Source organism: Syngnathus scovelli, chromosome 22, assembly GCF_024217435.2.
Source record: "Syngnathus scovelli strain Florida chromosome 22, RoL_Ssco_1.2, whole genome shotgun sequence".
NCBI classification, from domain to species: Eukaryota; Metazoa; Chordata; class Actinopteri; order Syngnathiformes; family Syngnathidae; genus Syngnathus; species Syngnathus scovelli.
In genome coordinates, this window is record NC_090868.1 from 2,136,297 (window position 1) to 2,150,549 (window position 14,253).

At 46.3% G+C, this 14,253-nt stretch overlaps 2 protein-coding genes across 6 annotated transcripts in view; one reads left to right on the plus strand and one right to left on the minus strand.

The window, feature by feature from the left end:
* The window catches only part of syn3 (synapsin III), a 77,585-nt gene that overhangs the window by 24,925 nt on the left and 38,407 nt on the right, over positions 1-14,253 (minus strand). Inside the window, exons 1-3 of one of the 4 annotated variants that reach the window (XM_068649538.1) lie at positions 2,426-2,493; positions 1,818-1,983; positions 1,695-1,746 (exon numbers count right to left, since the gene is read on the minus strand). The gene's annotated coding sequence lies outside the window, so the exon portion shown is untranslated. Of the gene's footprint in view, positions 1-946; positions 1,124-1,694; positions 1,747-1,813; positions 1,984-2,425; positions 2,494-14,253 lie in introns of those variants that run through there. The other 3 variants (XM_049761618.2, XM_049761617.2, XM_049761620.2) reach the window with 3 other exon arrangements.
* etv6 (ETS variant transcription factor 6) lies at positions 3,972-14,053 on the plus strand. Of its 2 annotated transcripts, none has more exons than XM_049761621.2 (8): positions 3,972-4,339; positions 6,181-6,346; positions 10,064-10,228; positions 11,429-11,563; positions 12,585-13,166; positions 13,256-13,398; positions 13,465-13,565; positions 13,630-14,053. In XM_049761621.2, exons 1-8 carry the CDS (start codon positions 4,310-4,312, stop codon positions 13,730-13,732), a joined length of 1,425 nt encoding a protein of 474 aa, XP_049617578.1. In that variant the 5' UTR covers positions 3,972-4,309; the 3' UTR covers positions 13,733-14,053. The 2 variants fall into 2 exon arrangements, with proteins under 2 accessions (XP_049617578.1, XP_049617579.1); XM_049761622.2 differs by having other exon boundaries at positions 3,973-4,339; positions 6,184-6,346.

Sequence of the window (14,253 nt, forward strand, 5' to 3'; positions counted from 1 at the left end):
TTTTGCTTTTATGACTTGGATGGATATAAGATGAAAATAAAATGTGCTATTATTTTATGTATATGACTTAATAGGTGCTGTTTTTATGAAGCAGCGAGCTATTTGTGCTACTTCAGCACGGGGAACTTTGTCCAGCTGAGCTGCTAAAAACTCATGTGGGGGCAGCCATTTTGTTAATTAGTCCCGGCTTGGCTAGAGATGCGTACACGACAGTAACGGAATTTAATTTCACACTTGATGAGCGGGCAAGCACTGCAGACATGTGACTGCCAAACTTCCACTCACGACCCAGGCTAAACTTAGCTCCTTCCTGACATACAAAGATTTACAACCGGTCTTTGTGGAGATGTATCACTTTGATATAATTCTGAGGACAGAAACTGCAAATAGGTGAGTTATCAGACGAAAGCGTCACAGAATTTGTTTTTATATATTTATTTGTTTTTGGTGTGTATATTAGAATGCAAAGAATTTTTTAACGTCTTAGTACTTCTTGAAAAATACGATTTCTGTCACGTTTTGAGTTTTGACAAATGCAACATGAGCATGACACACAAAACTTGACTGTCTAATTACATGCAACAATTGAGCGGTAATCTCGAGGGCGAGCAATTTTGCCAACCTTAATACGATTATAATATGACTTTAATTTGTTGGCAGTGCAGGTGGCCATCACACACTAATTAATAGCAAGCAGGCTCCCGCCCCGAGCATGACACCAGCACCGAGCGGTGTCTGGGCTAAAGGCTGCAGACGAGGATTAGGGGGAATCCCTGCGGAAACCTGCTGTCCATCACCCCAGCCTGCCTCCCCCCCAAAAAAACGAGCTGGACGCAAGCCCGTGCAACCCCCTTTGGAACGGAAAGGTGTCTTTTATAGCTCCATTGTGTAAAATGGAGCAGCTTGCGGCAGGAGTCTCCATCAATAATAATAATAATAAAATTACCTGAGCGGTTGACAGCGACGAAAGACACCCTTGCTTCTGCTTCTTTTTTTTTTTTTTTCTCTGAGATGCGCTTGTGCCTCTTTGCTATCCTCCTAGTTAATTCCAAGCAACCCAGCCAAGACCCCCACCTTCTCTCTCTCTCTCTCTCTATCGCTCTCGCCTCCCTCGCAATGCACGCCGGGAAACAGAAGAGGGGTGCGTTCATTACCGCAGTAGCTCCGCAATGCTGATTGGACAGGCAGCAAATTGGGGGCGGGCTATCTGATGTTTGTACACAGCGTGTGATTGATAACTAATAAGATGGATAGATAGCTATCCTGCATTAAATATATAGATATAAATATTTAACATTTAAACACGTTTAATCACGTCATTAAAAATGTACAACTGTGCATTGAGCAAAAATGATACAATGAATGAAATGATGAAAACAAAACAACGAGAATGATAATTATAGTCAAGGCAACAGTGACATCTAGTGGCCAAACTTATAATGGAGCAGATGGACTGAAAAGGAAGGGAAATTGTGTTGAGTAGCCAGAAAATGTACTGTAAGAGTAATTTTACTTTAGAATTTAAAGTAAATCAGCAAATGATTACTTACAAATAAATTAAAAGTACTGAGTAACGGGTTATTTCTTTTTTTTTTAAGTAACCAAATACACAGAGGAAATATTCAAATGAGCATGGAAATTCAGTTACTGCCGAACAATCCCAACAAATTCTACCAAGGGAGATCCGGCCTTACCTAAAAGTGTGTTGCTGTCGTAGTTTGTCAAGCCCATCACGGCAGAGGGAAACTGTGAGAGAGCAAATTGGACATTAGATTAGGTACACCTGCATTGTCTCTATGGCATCCGAACGTACACACTTGAAGCTGCAGAATCCGAGTAGACATCTCAGCGGGAGCGTCGCTTCCCACCGGCCGCTGCGGGCGTGCGTCAGACAGGAAGTAGCTGCTTAGGCTGGGTAATGTCACTGCTTATTTCCTATCACTGGGTGGGCCGCCGTTGCATCCCGCAGGCGACGTTTCCCCACTGACAAAACAAAGGCGGTGACAGGCCGGTCAATTTGATTTTCTCCTAGTAAACTAGTTTGAGGGCCTAATGAAACACCCACACGTTCATTTTGGCTGTATCACAGTTGTTTGGGCTCTGTCTTGTGTAGCTGCAACTCTCTGGCAGTTATTTTTAAGAAAGTGTGGGCAGCGGACTCCACAGCACCCCAAAGTACTGCAATGTTTTTCTTTTCTCGATGTACCGAGAGATTCAAAGGGGGCAACAAAGGGAGAGTCGGAAAATGCAGTCACGCTGTAATGTGGTTGGAGGACAAAACGTTAACAGCCGTGTTAGTGGATCACCGGTATTGATTAAAACGTGGATTGATGATGCTCAATTAATTCAATGAGGCCCTGGAACAGACACCACATGGTCAGGTGGTCACGGCAACCAAAACACGTGCTTGGGTTCAGCCTCTTACCTCTTGAGCCTGCATGAGCTTTTTTATCAACCGAGGAGTTGGAGCACACGCGAACAGGGGTGGGGGGGGGGGGGGCCTACGGGGCTCGTGACGTGCCTGCAAAATGTCAGAGACAGTCGAAGTGGCCATTTTTAGAGCAAATCAGCCGTGTTGCCTGCGCTTGCAGAGGCATGTTGTCAGCATGCATTGCTTCACTCAAATGCTTCGGTTACACTGCTTTCTATCTCAGGTTATCTGTTCAGATAATCTTTTTTTTTTAAAGTAGTTTATTCTGGGACTCATTTGAACTTTGGAGGTAGCGCTATCAGGTGGCCCAATGTCCAGATAGACTGGAATAATCCCCCTCACCCTCCAAAAAAAATAAATAATAAAATTGTATCCCACACTGTGTTAAAGAAAATAATGAATTGGATTTTCCAGGATTACTGCCTCAATACGTTACTTGTGTTGCTTGTCTCCTGATTCTGAGATGAGCCACAAGGGGGCAGCACAGTATTGCGAGATTATTTCTTTAAAACAATACGGGTTTATTTTTTATTTTTTTATTCAATGTTTTGCCAGGTAAGCCAATTGAGAACACTTTCTCATTTACAATGGCGACCTGTTGATCCTTATCACTTATTTGTATTTTCCAACAATTGTTTTCCTTCCCGACATTTTTCCTTCCTTCTCTCAGTTGCTTTTCCTTCTTCCATCTTGACCTGCTTCCTTCCCACCAACCTTCCTACCTTCGACCTGACCCACTTCTTATTTTTGCACGCTATTTTCCTTGTCATAAACGTCCCTTCCTTTGGCAACTGACCAATACTGCTTGGGAATCCACTTTCTTTACTCTTTGAATCTTTGTTCACAAACTTGCAAGAACAACCCAAGATACATTAAGATCATATACTACAACATACTTCACTGGACCAAAAACTGTACAATGAACCCTCACACTTTCATATATTCACCACAAACATATTTATTTTAGGTACTTATCCTCGTTTATTTACTAACAAAAATTGCTTTGGCGCCATCTGGCGGCAACCAGGAAAGTGCTTTGCCACCATCTTGCGCTATTTCTGTGCAATTATGAACCTTTTAGCGTGTAAGACAACTAGTATTGGTTTATCCCACATCCTGTGAATACATTTCAGTTCCAAACAGCCAAGATGTTTGTGGAAAAATCCCAAGAAGTTGTGGCAACACAACAGACCTTGTGCGACACCTCCGGCAAAACCGCAACGCACTAAACGGAGTATTTGTGAGGACAGAGAAGGAAACATAATCAAGCCAAAGAATTAAAGACTTATTCCCGATATTTTCACAATTATCGGTATGGGATTGGAAAATAAATCGGTGCAATTGGCCATGCTTATTCTTATTTAATAGCAAGTTTATTGTGCATTTGCTATTATTGCAGTGCAACTCTTTTTAGTGATGTATAGATGAAAACGAAATGAGACTACGGGCTTGTTGTTTCCCTTTAAAAGGGGGCCAGGCTCAGTGCTGGGAATCGACGTCATTTCGCCGTTTTACACACGTCCGGATCAATGAGAGCGAGCGAGCGAGCGAGCGAGAGAGAGCGTGCATGCGTACCGTGCGCGCGCGCGCGGGTCCGTCGCTCTTCCAGGAAGGGATTATTTATGTGCGCGCCGCCGACACGTGAAAAGGAAACACACGACAAGACAAAAGAAGTTTGTCGTCTTTCCGCGCTGAGCAATGGAGCGTTGCAGCAGATAAGAAGAAGCAGCGAGAAAGAAGCAGCGGCGGCGGCGACGCAGCAGCAACGCCGGGGCTTGGGTGACGACAACTTGTCCACGCCACCCACGACATAGAGGGGAAAAAAGAAACACTTTTGAAGAGAGTCATAAGTGGAAGAGGAGAAGTTAACGGGAGATCATGTCTGAATCCCCCACGGCTGCACCCAAGGTAACGACGCGTGGAGGGCGCGCGGGGGGTGGGGGGGTCTTCCGTTGTGGTGTGATCGCTTTGAATGGTTTGTTTTGGTTTTGGCCGCTCATCTGTTGCGCCCCACGCGTGGACTGCCGCCTGCATCCCCGCGCGTTCAAGTCGTGACTGGCACCGACAAGCCCATTGGAATAACCCCCCAAATAAAAGAAAGTGGGGATAGAGTGGGGGGGAGGAGGACAAAAACCAATGCCAAGCGGCTTTTAGTTATTACTTCACAATTACAGCGCGATAAGGAATTGTTGGCGCAGCTACAGCAAGCGCGGCCAATTTTCTTTACGATCCAATTCGAATTCAAATGATTCGATTAAGAAGATAGTCGTCCAGCCAAAACAACTGCACGACATGAACTGCAGCTTATATTTTATTCTTCTTATATAATATTGTTTAATTAAGGGTCACATAGGTGCTAATTAAGAGATATAAGATTTTTATGACTAAAAATGTATCCAACATTAATTTTAGGTCAGACTGCTCTAGACATTTATAGCCGAGTGTCCTTCAGTTTTCAATAATCTTCGAGAATCCACAATTGAAGCTGTCCAAACTGTTTCAAAACAATGCAAATGTACGAAACGAGGGGGTCGAGGCCTTTTCCAGCCGCTCCGTGAACTGCGCGAACCGAAACAATCGTAAAGGCTGCCTTTTCTCTTTGTGAGTAATGACGAGTCATTAGCGAGTATGATGTCATTGTGAGGAGTCATCGTCTGACAGCCCACAGCCCGGTTCTGTCACTTTGACGCCCTTTCTATCACAAGCTCGATGACTCCCCCCTAAAGTACCAACCGTCTCGAGATGACTACTCCCCCCCCCCCCCCCATGGATAGAAAAGTGCCTCTAAAGGTCGGTTTGGATGTCTCGCAAAAGATCTGCATGAAAGAGGAAATGGAAGACTGTAAGATTGGTTCTTGGCTTCCACAGGAAATTCCTGGTACATTCAGTCGGTGCGTACACACATGCACACAAAAGTGACTGGGTGCCGGCAGCAGGAGGAGGGAAGAAGCAAGAACTGAGCTTCATTTCCTCAAAAAAAACGTTGCCTTCTTGTTCCTCTCTCAGTCAGAAACGGAAGCACACGCTGGACAAGTTGGCATTTTTAAACCGCCTCAACGCAGTGCAACAAATACACACATATTTAGGGCGCCCCCATCTTCACGGTGGTCCCGGGGTGGTTTTTCCACATGGGAAAATATCTGGGAGAAGAAGCGCTGAGAACTTGTAAACACTCCCAGCGTCCGGTTGATGTGTTTGCGTTTTTCCATGACAAGTCTTGGAACGGTCGAGTAACTAGTGCAAACTGTCAAAACTGCCCGTCGCAAGAGATCAATCAGAAATACCATAACGTGAGGTAACACCTGATTAAACGAGCAAAATCGCGTTTTGATAAAACACCGTCGAGCAAGCGTGGTAGAAATCCGAATACACCGATACTACACTCCGATACCTCATTACCAGCCTGACGTCTATATTTGGTGGCGAGTACAGTATCGGTTCTCGGTATCGGCGACGACGCAAGGGTACTTTAACTACTTATACTCAGGGTGAAAAAAAAGCATACTGCATTTCAGCTTCTCAAAGCTCTGTTGATTTTATTTCATTGTTTACGTTTTCCCTATTGGACTGACCCGGCGACATTTTTCATTTGTTATTGCGTCAACGCACGTGTGGCATAACAAGCTTGTGTATCAGTTGTGAGGACTGTCTGTGTGTGTGTGTGTGTGGTTGTGCTGTCTGGGTTCAGGGCCAATGGCGAGTTTGGCACATTTAGTGAGCCCGGCTTTTGTGTCTCTGTCTATTCATAGCAGGAGAGGCGCTCTTTCAGTCCTTCCGCGAACCCGCTGCCAAACTCCACTTCCTCCCCCGTCCACGCTCCCGCCCCCGTCCATGCGCCTGCCCCCGTCCATGCGCCCGCCGCCAGGCCAGCTAGCCGAATGGACGACAGGCCTGCCAGGCTGCCTGCACACCTGCGTGAGTCTCACACACACACACACACACACACACACACACACGTGTCCTCCTCGAAACGTCACCGAGTCAGAACTGATGAAGCTCCTTCATCAGTCTACATGTCACATGACCACAAAGAGCTGAGCAAACATTTTAAGTACAGGAGGCTCCAACTTCAAAAAATACTATGAAGAATTTTTAGAGGAAAGAACACCCGCTTGTTAAATACACTTTCGATTTTTCTAGTATCAGCATATTCATTGCCCCGTAGCTACAGACGATATTATAACCAAATGCAAACACTTAACAATGCTAATTGGCTAATGCTAGCACGAACAACATGGTGGCGATCAAAGAGCAGTTCGTGTCCCTTGGGCGATTATTTTTCAAAAACACACATATTGTACTGTCAGATTTTTTTATTTATTGATACTGGACTGGTAATTACTCTTTTTTTTTTTTTAACCAATAGGAAAGCAGGTGGGGTTGGCGGGCTGCCAAGAGATAGTCGTCCTAACCTTCAATATGTAACTGCTATGTCCAAAACATTCGTCAATATTTAACTTTTTTTTTTTTTTTGTCAACTTAGTGAGTTGAGGACAAGCTGTCGGATGACATTAGCAGGAAACTCTTTTGTTTTAGAAAAAGGGGAAGAAGGGCTTTTGCTTCTGTTTCCGACGACGGGTCACTTCCGCGTGCTTTGCTGGAAGTTTGCCGCGGTGGCATTTGAAACGAGGTTCCTCGCGCCGACCCGGCAGGAAACGAGCGGCTCTCTCGTCTAGCCCGACACCTCCGCTCGTCCTTCCTATGCAAACAAGTGCGCGGCGGGAAATGAGGCGTGTGCAAAGAGTGAAGGAAGAGAGAAGAGGAGGGAGGGAGGGGGTTGAAAAAAACGACAAAGAAAAAGAATGAGGGAGGAAATTGCAGTGTGGGCAGAAATCCGCCTTCTCCATTTCCTGGGGAGGAAGTGGATTAGATGTGGGGGGGGGGGGGGGGGTAGTCACAGCCTGTTCCTCATCCTATTAACCCTTGAGGGCAATGCAACCTCCTCAATTAAAAGACGACGCTGAGACGAACTCACATTGTCTTTCGCCACATTGCGTTGTTGCGAACTTAATTTTCGATATTATTGTCTTAAGTCTTTCTTGAGGATAATGAGCCCAGCCCTAATTACAATACAAATACATTAAATAAACCATGACTTTACTAAATACTACCAAACAAATGTAGCATGAAGATTAAAAAAAAAAAAAATCCAGCTGGATTGTAGAGATGTCCATGGCAACAAGACTGCCTGTTGCCTTGGCGTGTCTACGTGTACGCCATACACGCGTGTTCGAGCGGGTGGGTGGGCGGGCGAGTGAATGTTTGTGTAAAGCATGTGTAGGTGGAAGCGTCGGGGAACAACATTGCAGTACACTCAATTTGCGCCACCGACTGCCCCTTTTGCTCTTTTTTGTGTTGGATATGTTCAATAGGTGTGTGTGTGTGTGTGTCGGTGTGTGTGTGTGTGTTTCTGAGGGGAAATTTCCTGCCCCTGGAAGCAGCTCTTGTCCTCAGGAATTTCCTGAGTGGGCAGACAGTGCTTCCTGAATAAATGTTGTTGTGTGTGTGTGTCTGTGTGTGTGTCTGTGTGTGTGTGTTTTAAGTCGCTTGGTCTTCTCTGAAAGGGAAACTGTTCTCACATGCCAGAGAGCGAGCTGAATGCAGCCCCCTTCTCTCTTCCTGTTCGCGACACACTCCGCATGATGTTTTCAAAAAGGAGGGGGCGGGGTCAGTGAGGAGGGGGGTGGGGGGGGCAGGTTCGGCGTTACTATATGATTAATTTAATATATATGCAAATATAACAATGGGCTTTTTGACAAAAAAAGTATAATCTGTGCTTGGCTTCAAAAAAGTCGACTTTATACTTTTGACACAGGTAAAACTGCTCGATTAAAAATAGCCTAATTCGGGTCAAACAACTTGGTTCAATTTGACGAAGCATTTAAAAAAACGTTTTTTTTTTGGCGGGGGACATAGTTGGCAAAAAGAAAGTTGGAAAGAGGCCTGCAAGAGCCAACTTGCTCTTGTTTCCTGACAACAAACAAATCGGGAACAGGTCGTGCTACTTCCTGGCCGTAAACGCCGCGTGTGATTGATGATGTGTTTTATGTCTGTTTGGACTGGACTCGGTCCAGTTCTGCTGGATGGGGACAAGCGCATGCCTGCCGACCCAAGGAAGCGCGGAACGACGCTTTAAATTGTGCACATGATACAGTGAAAGGGGGGGGGGGGGGGGCAAAAGTGCTGGAGGGGAAATGACTCGATGACTTGCTCGCGTGGCCGCAAGGCTCTGACTCAGGGTGTCAGAGGGTCATGGCTGGGTACCTCCTCCATCTTGGTTTCTTTAAAAAAAAAAAAAAAAAAAGACTAGCTGAGATAGCGACGCCTACTTCTGCTTTGAAAGGCAAACATTTACCAAAGTTGAGAGTTTGGAGCAAAGTCCTGGGCTTGACTGATAGTCCACTTTGTTTGTTTTTATGTATTCACCGGTCATGATGGCCAAGGGTGTGTACATTTATGCAACGCTCCGCTACCTCAACACGATGCTAGACGTCTTTGCTTCAAATATATTTTATATTAATATTCAAAACGGTTCTTCACAATGGGAGCCCCTCCCGCGTCGCCGGCGCTAAATGGGTTAGCTCCCAAAATAGCTCGGTTGCCCCCATTCTGAACTTGGGGCCTCGTATCGCCTTCCTTGTCTGTTTGTCTTTCTCTCGCCGTTGTACATCTTTTCAACGAGTCTCCCCGTCTATTTGTCTTTCCTCAATCAACGGCCGTCTTTTCCCACACCGACTTCACGAGCCTTCCGCTGCTGCTCTTTAACCTTCCCGCTGGAAGTTTCCTGTGCCGAAACGAAGCTCGAGCTGGATTACTTCCTGCCTGAGCGTGTCGTGGGACAGCTTTTATTTTTTTTTTTAAAACCCCTCCCCCCCTTTTTCCTCTCCCCGTACTTCCTCCTTTGGGCTCGGCGCAGATGGCTGAGAGCGAAACGCGCCGCTCGCTCTTTGGGCCCCGGGGGTGAGCGTGCGGCCTGACCCCGTGACCCCCGCCGCCCAAACAAGTTTCAGCGAGCGAAAGGAAAATTCTTTGAATGCTTGAGATTTCAACATTCAATATAACTTAAAACGAGAAACTAAATGAGTAAACAAATGTGCAACGCCAATCATTGAATTAGAAAGAAAAAAAAATGTGATTGCACTGCCTGGAATAAATGGAGGGGGGGGGGGGGGGTCTCTAACCATTTCCCTCCGTGTGTCCTTGTGGGTTTTTTATTCGCACACTAATAAACCGGCTGCCTTGAGAACAAGATCAGAAGTGATCAAATGAAAGTCTGGCTATGGTTTTTTTCATCTTGGCCTTTTCCACGTATGACTTTTGGACCTATCCTCTCGGAATCTTTTATTGGAACCTCCTCGCAGTGTCTGAGCGACTTTGTCTTTACCACGGCTGTTCGTTCCCGTAATCGCGCCTTCCTTTTATCTCCACTTCCTCAATATCCTCTTTACTGCCTCGGCCTCCTTCCTTCCTCTCCACCGCTCCCCCCCCCCTCCCACTCACCCCCTCCCCTCCCTTTCCCCTCCATCCGGCCTTTCCTTCCTTCCTTCCGTTTGCCCTTCCCCGCTGCGTTTTGTTTTCCCTCATCAACGTTGCAGCTCCTTTTTCTAACTTCTCCCCCCCCTCCCGCCGCAGGTTTGCAGCCGGTGTTCTGGAGCAGAGAAGACGTGGCCCAGTGGCTCCGATGGGCCGAGAAGGAGTTTGCGCTGCGACCAATCACCAGCGGCTCCTTCCAGATGAATGGCAAAGCCTTGTTGCTGCTCACCAAGGAGGACTTCCGCTACCGCTCGCCTCACTCCGGTACACCCCTCCCTCTCTTCAGAAGTTAATTCAAATACAATACGCTACTATGAATAAACTGCACGATTACTTCAGGGAACAAACTAAGGTCAAAAACCAGGGCAGTGAAAATAATGCCTGACAAAAAAAACAAAAAAAAACAGAAGAGCTTTTACAGCTTTAACGAACAATCAACAAATCAATAAAGTCATCCAGCGCTAATGGCGCAAGGCTGCAAAACGGGGGTTGGAGGAAGTAGGGGACGGTTAATCAGGAAGTACGAACCTCAACTGTTGCCCTGGCAACCACTGGCAGGAGGCCGGGTTGAAGCAAAATGCAATTTTTTTTTTTTCTCAAAGCAGACGGCTATTTCATTTCAATATGGAACAGGAACTGAGTAATAAAATGACTTTTTGACATTTCCTTCTTTTGGGTTGGTGACTATTCTCCCTTTATTTTATCTGACAGGCAATAGGTAAATTTATTTTTGTTTATTAATATTCATTTTTATGATTTTCTTTAATTTATTTCCACAGTCATTTCCTGTTTCCCTTAGCTTCACGTAATGAAATATTTCCCTCAACTAAAATATGCGGTTGTTCATCACTCCTGCCAAATTTGACTATAAGTATTTTTATTTGTTTTATGCTGCATTTCCAGACGGAATAGGTTTAGAAGCCATTCAAATCATCTTAAATCAGGAAGCAGCAATTTTCCAGGCGCTGAAAAAGTGAACTGAAATTTGGGCATACGTGTCCACCATCACTTCCATTATGAGACTCATTTCCTTGTTATGCTAAAAGCCTTTTTTTTTTTTTCTTTTCTCGGAGCTGTCAAATATTATCTCGGTGTTCCTTTTTTCTTTATGTGAAGTTATTTGTTAAACCTGTTTTGATCCCATTTGACCGCCTTGGAAAGTCAACACCAAGGCTGTTAATCATTTCGTGAAGTTCCTGTTTGGGCTTTGTCCCCGACTGTATGGCCACTCGAAGGAGAATGACGGACGTGTGCGGGGCCACGTCTCATTTCGAAATTCGTATCGATAGAAGCCATTCCCTCTTCCCCAAACTGAACGTGGGAGTGAGTCTTCCATTATTACGCAAACGTCATGCTGCCGGGAAATTACACCAAAGTCGGCGATTTCCTTAGAAATCCGTAATCGGGACTTCCCGTTTTCTCAAAGTCCGGCAAGTAATTTTTTTTTTCCCCCTTTCCCCGCAGGTGATGTCTTATACGAGCTGCTGCAGCACACCCTGAAGCAGAGGAAGCCCCACATGTTCTACCCCTCTGGCTATTTCCCGGGGAACTCCTTCCACCTACTGCCCGAGAACTCGGCGCAGCACCTGAAGCTCGAAGGTCGGTGACCCCGCCGCGTCGGTCCGCATTCTTGCGGTCAGACAAGATCAGAATCGAAACCGCTCCGTCACCGCTAATTAGCACCCCAGACGCTAATAACTGATGCCGTTTTCTGGCACCGACGCCACGTGAAAGCCGAACAAACGCACGAGAGTTACCACAAGAGCTGACTTAGCTGTGGTGAAACCTGTTTCACGAGGAAATGCTGCTGTATTTAAAAAGAGTCAAAGAGTTGCCATGAAATCGGGGTGCAGTTTGAACATGTTATTTGCTGTCGGTCGGAAAATACCTGGCGACTGGCTCGTTTGGGGATTCGTTGGAATCATGGCGTGCGCAAAGGCTACAAATGTAACCTTGGCGCCACACAGGGCTTCAAAAAAACTTTGGGACAACAGTGACACCTAGTGGGCAGAAGCAAACACGCTCTCAAAAAGCCTTTTAAAGCTACATTTTGGACATTGTCATATTTTGCGTGTACATTTTTCCCCCTTTAAATTATTCCTATTAATTCAATTTAATTAGAGTTGAACAATAACTGATTGCCTTTATTATTTCTTGGTTCAGCTGTGTTTATTTTTGCCGTAAAACTAAAACTGCTATAAAGTACATCGGATTTCCTTGAGTGTAATACAAATAAATCATTTATTCAAGATTATTTATCCTTACTCTTAACCCCAAAAGTGAATCTCGCATTCTAATTTACGTAAGACCTGGATGACATTGCAAACTAAACAAACGCAAAACAAAACAAAAGCAGCACCCATCGCATTGTGGTGAACTTTTCCACCACTGGCCGAGCCAGTTTTTGTTTTTTCTTTTTGGCGCGTGAGCCAGGTGAAAACAAAAACAAGTTTCCACCCACGAATCGGTATCGCCGCCAAGTTAGCCTCAACCGAATGAAGGAACTCGCACAACCGAATGAATTATGTTGAGCGGTTATCCCGCATTGTTTTGACAACAACGTTGCAAGCCGGGTGACAAATTGCCCCACTGCACATTAACCCCTTGTCGTCCGCCACAGAAACGGTACGCCGGGCGCCGTGCGCGACGGAGCCCGTCCCCCAGCACCCGCCCACCATCGAGTTGCGGCACCGCTCCCGCTCGCCCCACCACCCGCCGCCGCCCCGACAGTCCCCCCCCGCGCCAAACCACCAACAGGCCGAGGACCACATGCAGGCCTTCTCCCAGCTGCCCGACAGCAACCACCACTTGCCCGAGGACACGTACCCCCTGCCCGTTTCCCCCGGCGCCCCCAACGGCCGCTGCGCGACCCCCAAGGAGGCGCCGTGCCTGGGCAGCCCGGGAGGCCAGGAGGTGGGCCCGCCTCGAGTCATCCAGCTCATGCCCAGCACCATCATGAACCCTCTGTTCCCGAACACGAGCAGGAGCGGCGGGACCGCCTTGGACTTCAGGCACAGCCGCGGCGGGCATATGGAGAACGGCCGCGAAGCTAAAGTAGAGCGGACTCATCCGATAACGCCGGCTCACCAGCCCGTACCGCAGCAGCACCTTCTCCAGTATCGGGACGATGGAGTATACAGGAACTTCCTCATGCCCGTGTCTCCGCCGGAGGACCACCAAATGCCCATCGGGCGGATAGCAGGTAAAGTATTTTACACCGAGAAGCAAATCCATATCACGCAAGCTTCCATAAGTCAAACTTGTAAAATTATATTTGCTTTGTCCTGTTAGACTGCAGGCTACTGTGGGACTACGTCTACCAGCTGCTGTCAGACAGCCGCTACGAGAACTACATCCGCTGGGAGGACCCGGAGAACAAAATCTTTCGTATCATGGACCCCAACGGCCTGGCTAGGCTGTGGGGCAACCACAAGGTAAAAATGATGGGCTCCATTTTATAAATCCTATGATTAACACCTGGTATTTCTCTGGGCCTACAGAACAGGACCAACATGACATACGAGAAGATGTCACGAGCACTGAGACACTACTACAAACTCAACATTATCAGGAAAGAGCCCGGCCAAAGACTTTTGTTCAGGTAAAGACCGCTTTCTGAAACCCTTCCGTTTCCGGTAATAATCGACGGCTTTTGTGTCGGCCAGGTTCATGAAGACCCCGGACGAGATCGTCAACGGGCAGACGGACCGCCTGGAGCACTTGGAGTCCGACTCGTACGAACAAATTTATATCAAAGAGGAGTGCTGAGGAAGTCTGGGAAACGAGTCTGTCAACTTTTACTACTGCAAAAGCCGCCGATGCCTTTTTTACAAGCAGCTTGAACAATCGTCGTTGAACCTCAGAGGTTGCGGGCATTCCCTATTGGCAGCCCTCCAATAGAGAGAGATCAAATATTTCCACAAATGCCTTTGGATAATTTACTGTAGTTTGCCTCATGGACAGCGCTGAATATATTTTTTCGTGAACTGCAAGCAAGCCAATCACTTTTTGTGCTTTTTTTTTTTTTTTTATTCTAATTTTATCTGGCATCTTCACATGCATCATACTGTGGCATTGTGTGTGTGCGTGTGTGCGTGAATAAAAACGGATTTGAAAAAGTTGAGTGGTGCAATTTATAATCTCTCCACTTGAGGGCACTGTTGTACAATTTAAAGCGAGGCTTCTTTTCAATAGAAAATAAAAGTGGCTGGAAAATGGCAAATGATTGATGTTGAAATTTTTGTAATTTACATTTTCACAAGGTTGTTTTAAATTTTACCACAATGTTG

What these genes read in the sequence shown, in the direction of transcription:
- etv6 (XM_049761621.2), top strand. Translation starts at nt 4,310, where the DNA reads ATGTCTGAATCCCCCACGGCTGCACCCAAG. An exon ending in CTACCGCTCGCCTCACTCCG is followed by an intron (nt 10,229 to 11,428) that starts GTACACCCCTCC and finishes CTTTCCCCGCAG; the next exon opens with GTGATGTCTTATACGAGCTG. An exon ending in GCCCATCGGGCGGATAGCAG is followed by an intron (nt 13,167 to 13,255) that starts GTAAAGTATTTT and finishes TTGTCCTGTTAG; the next exon opens with ACTGCAGGCTACTGTGGGAC.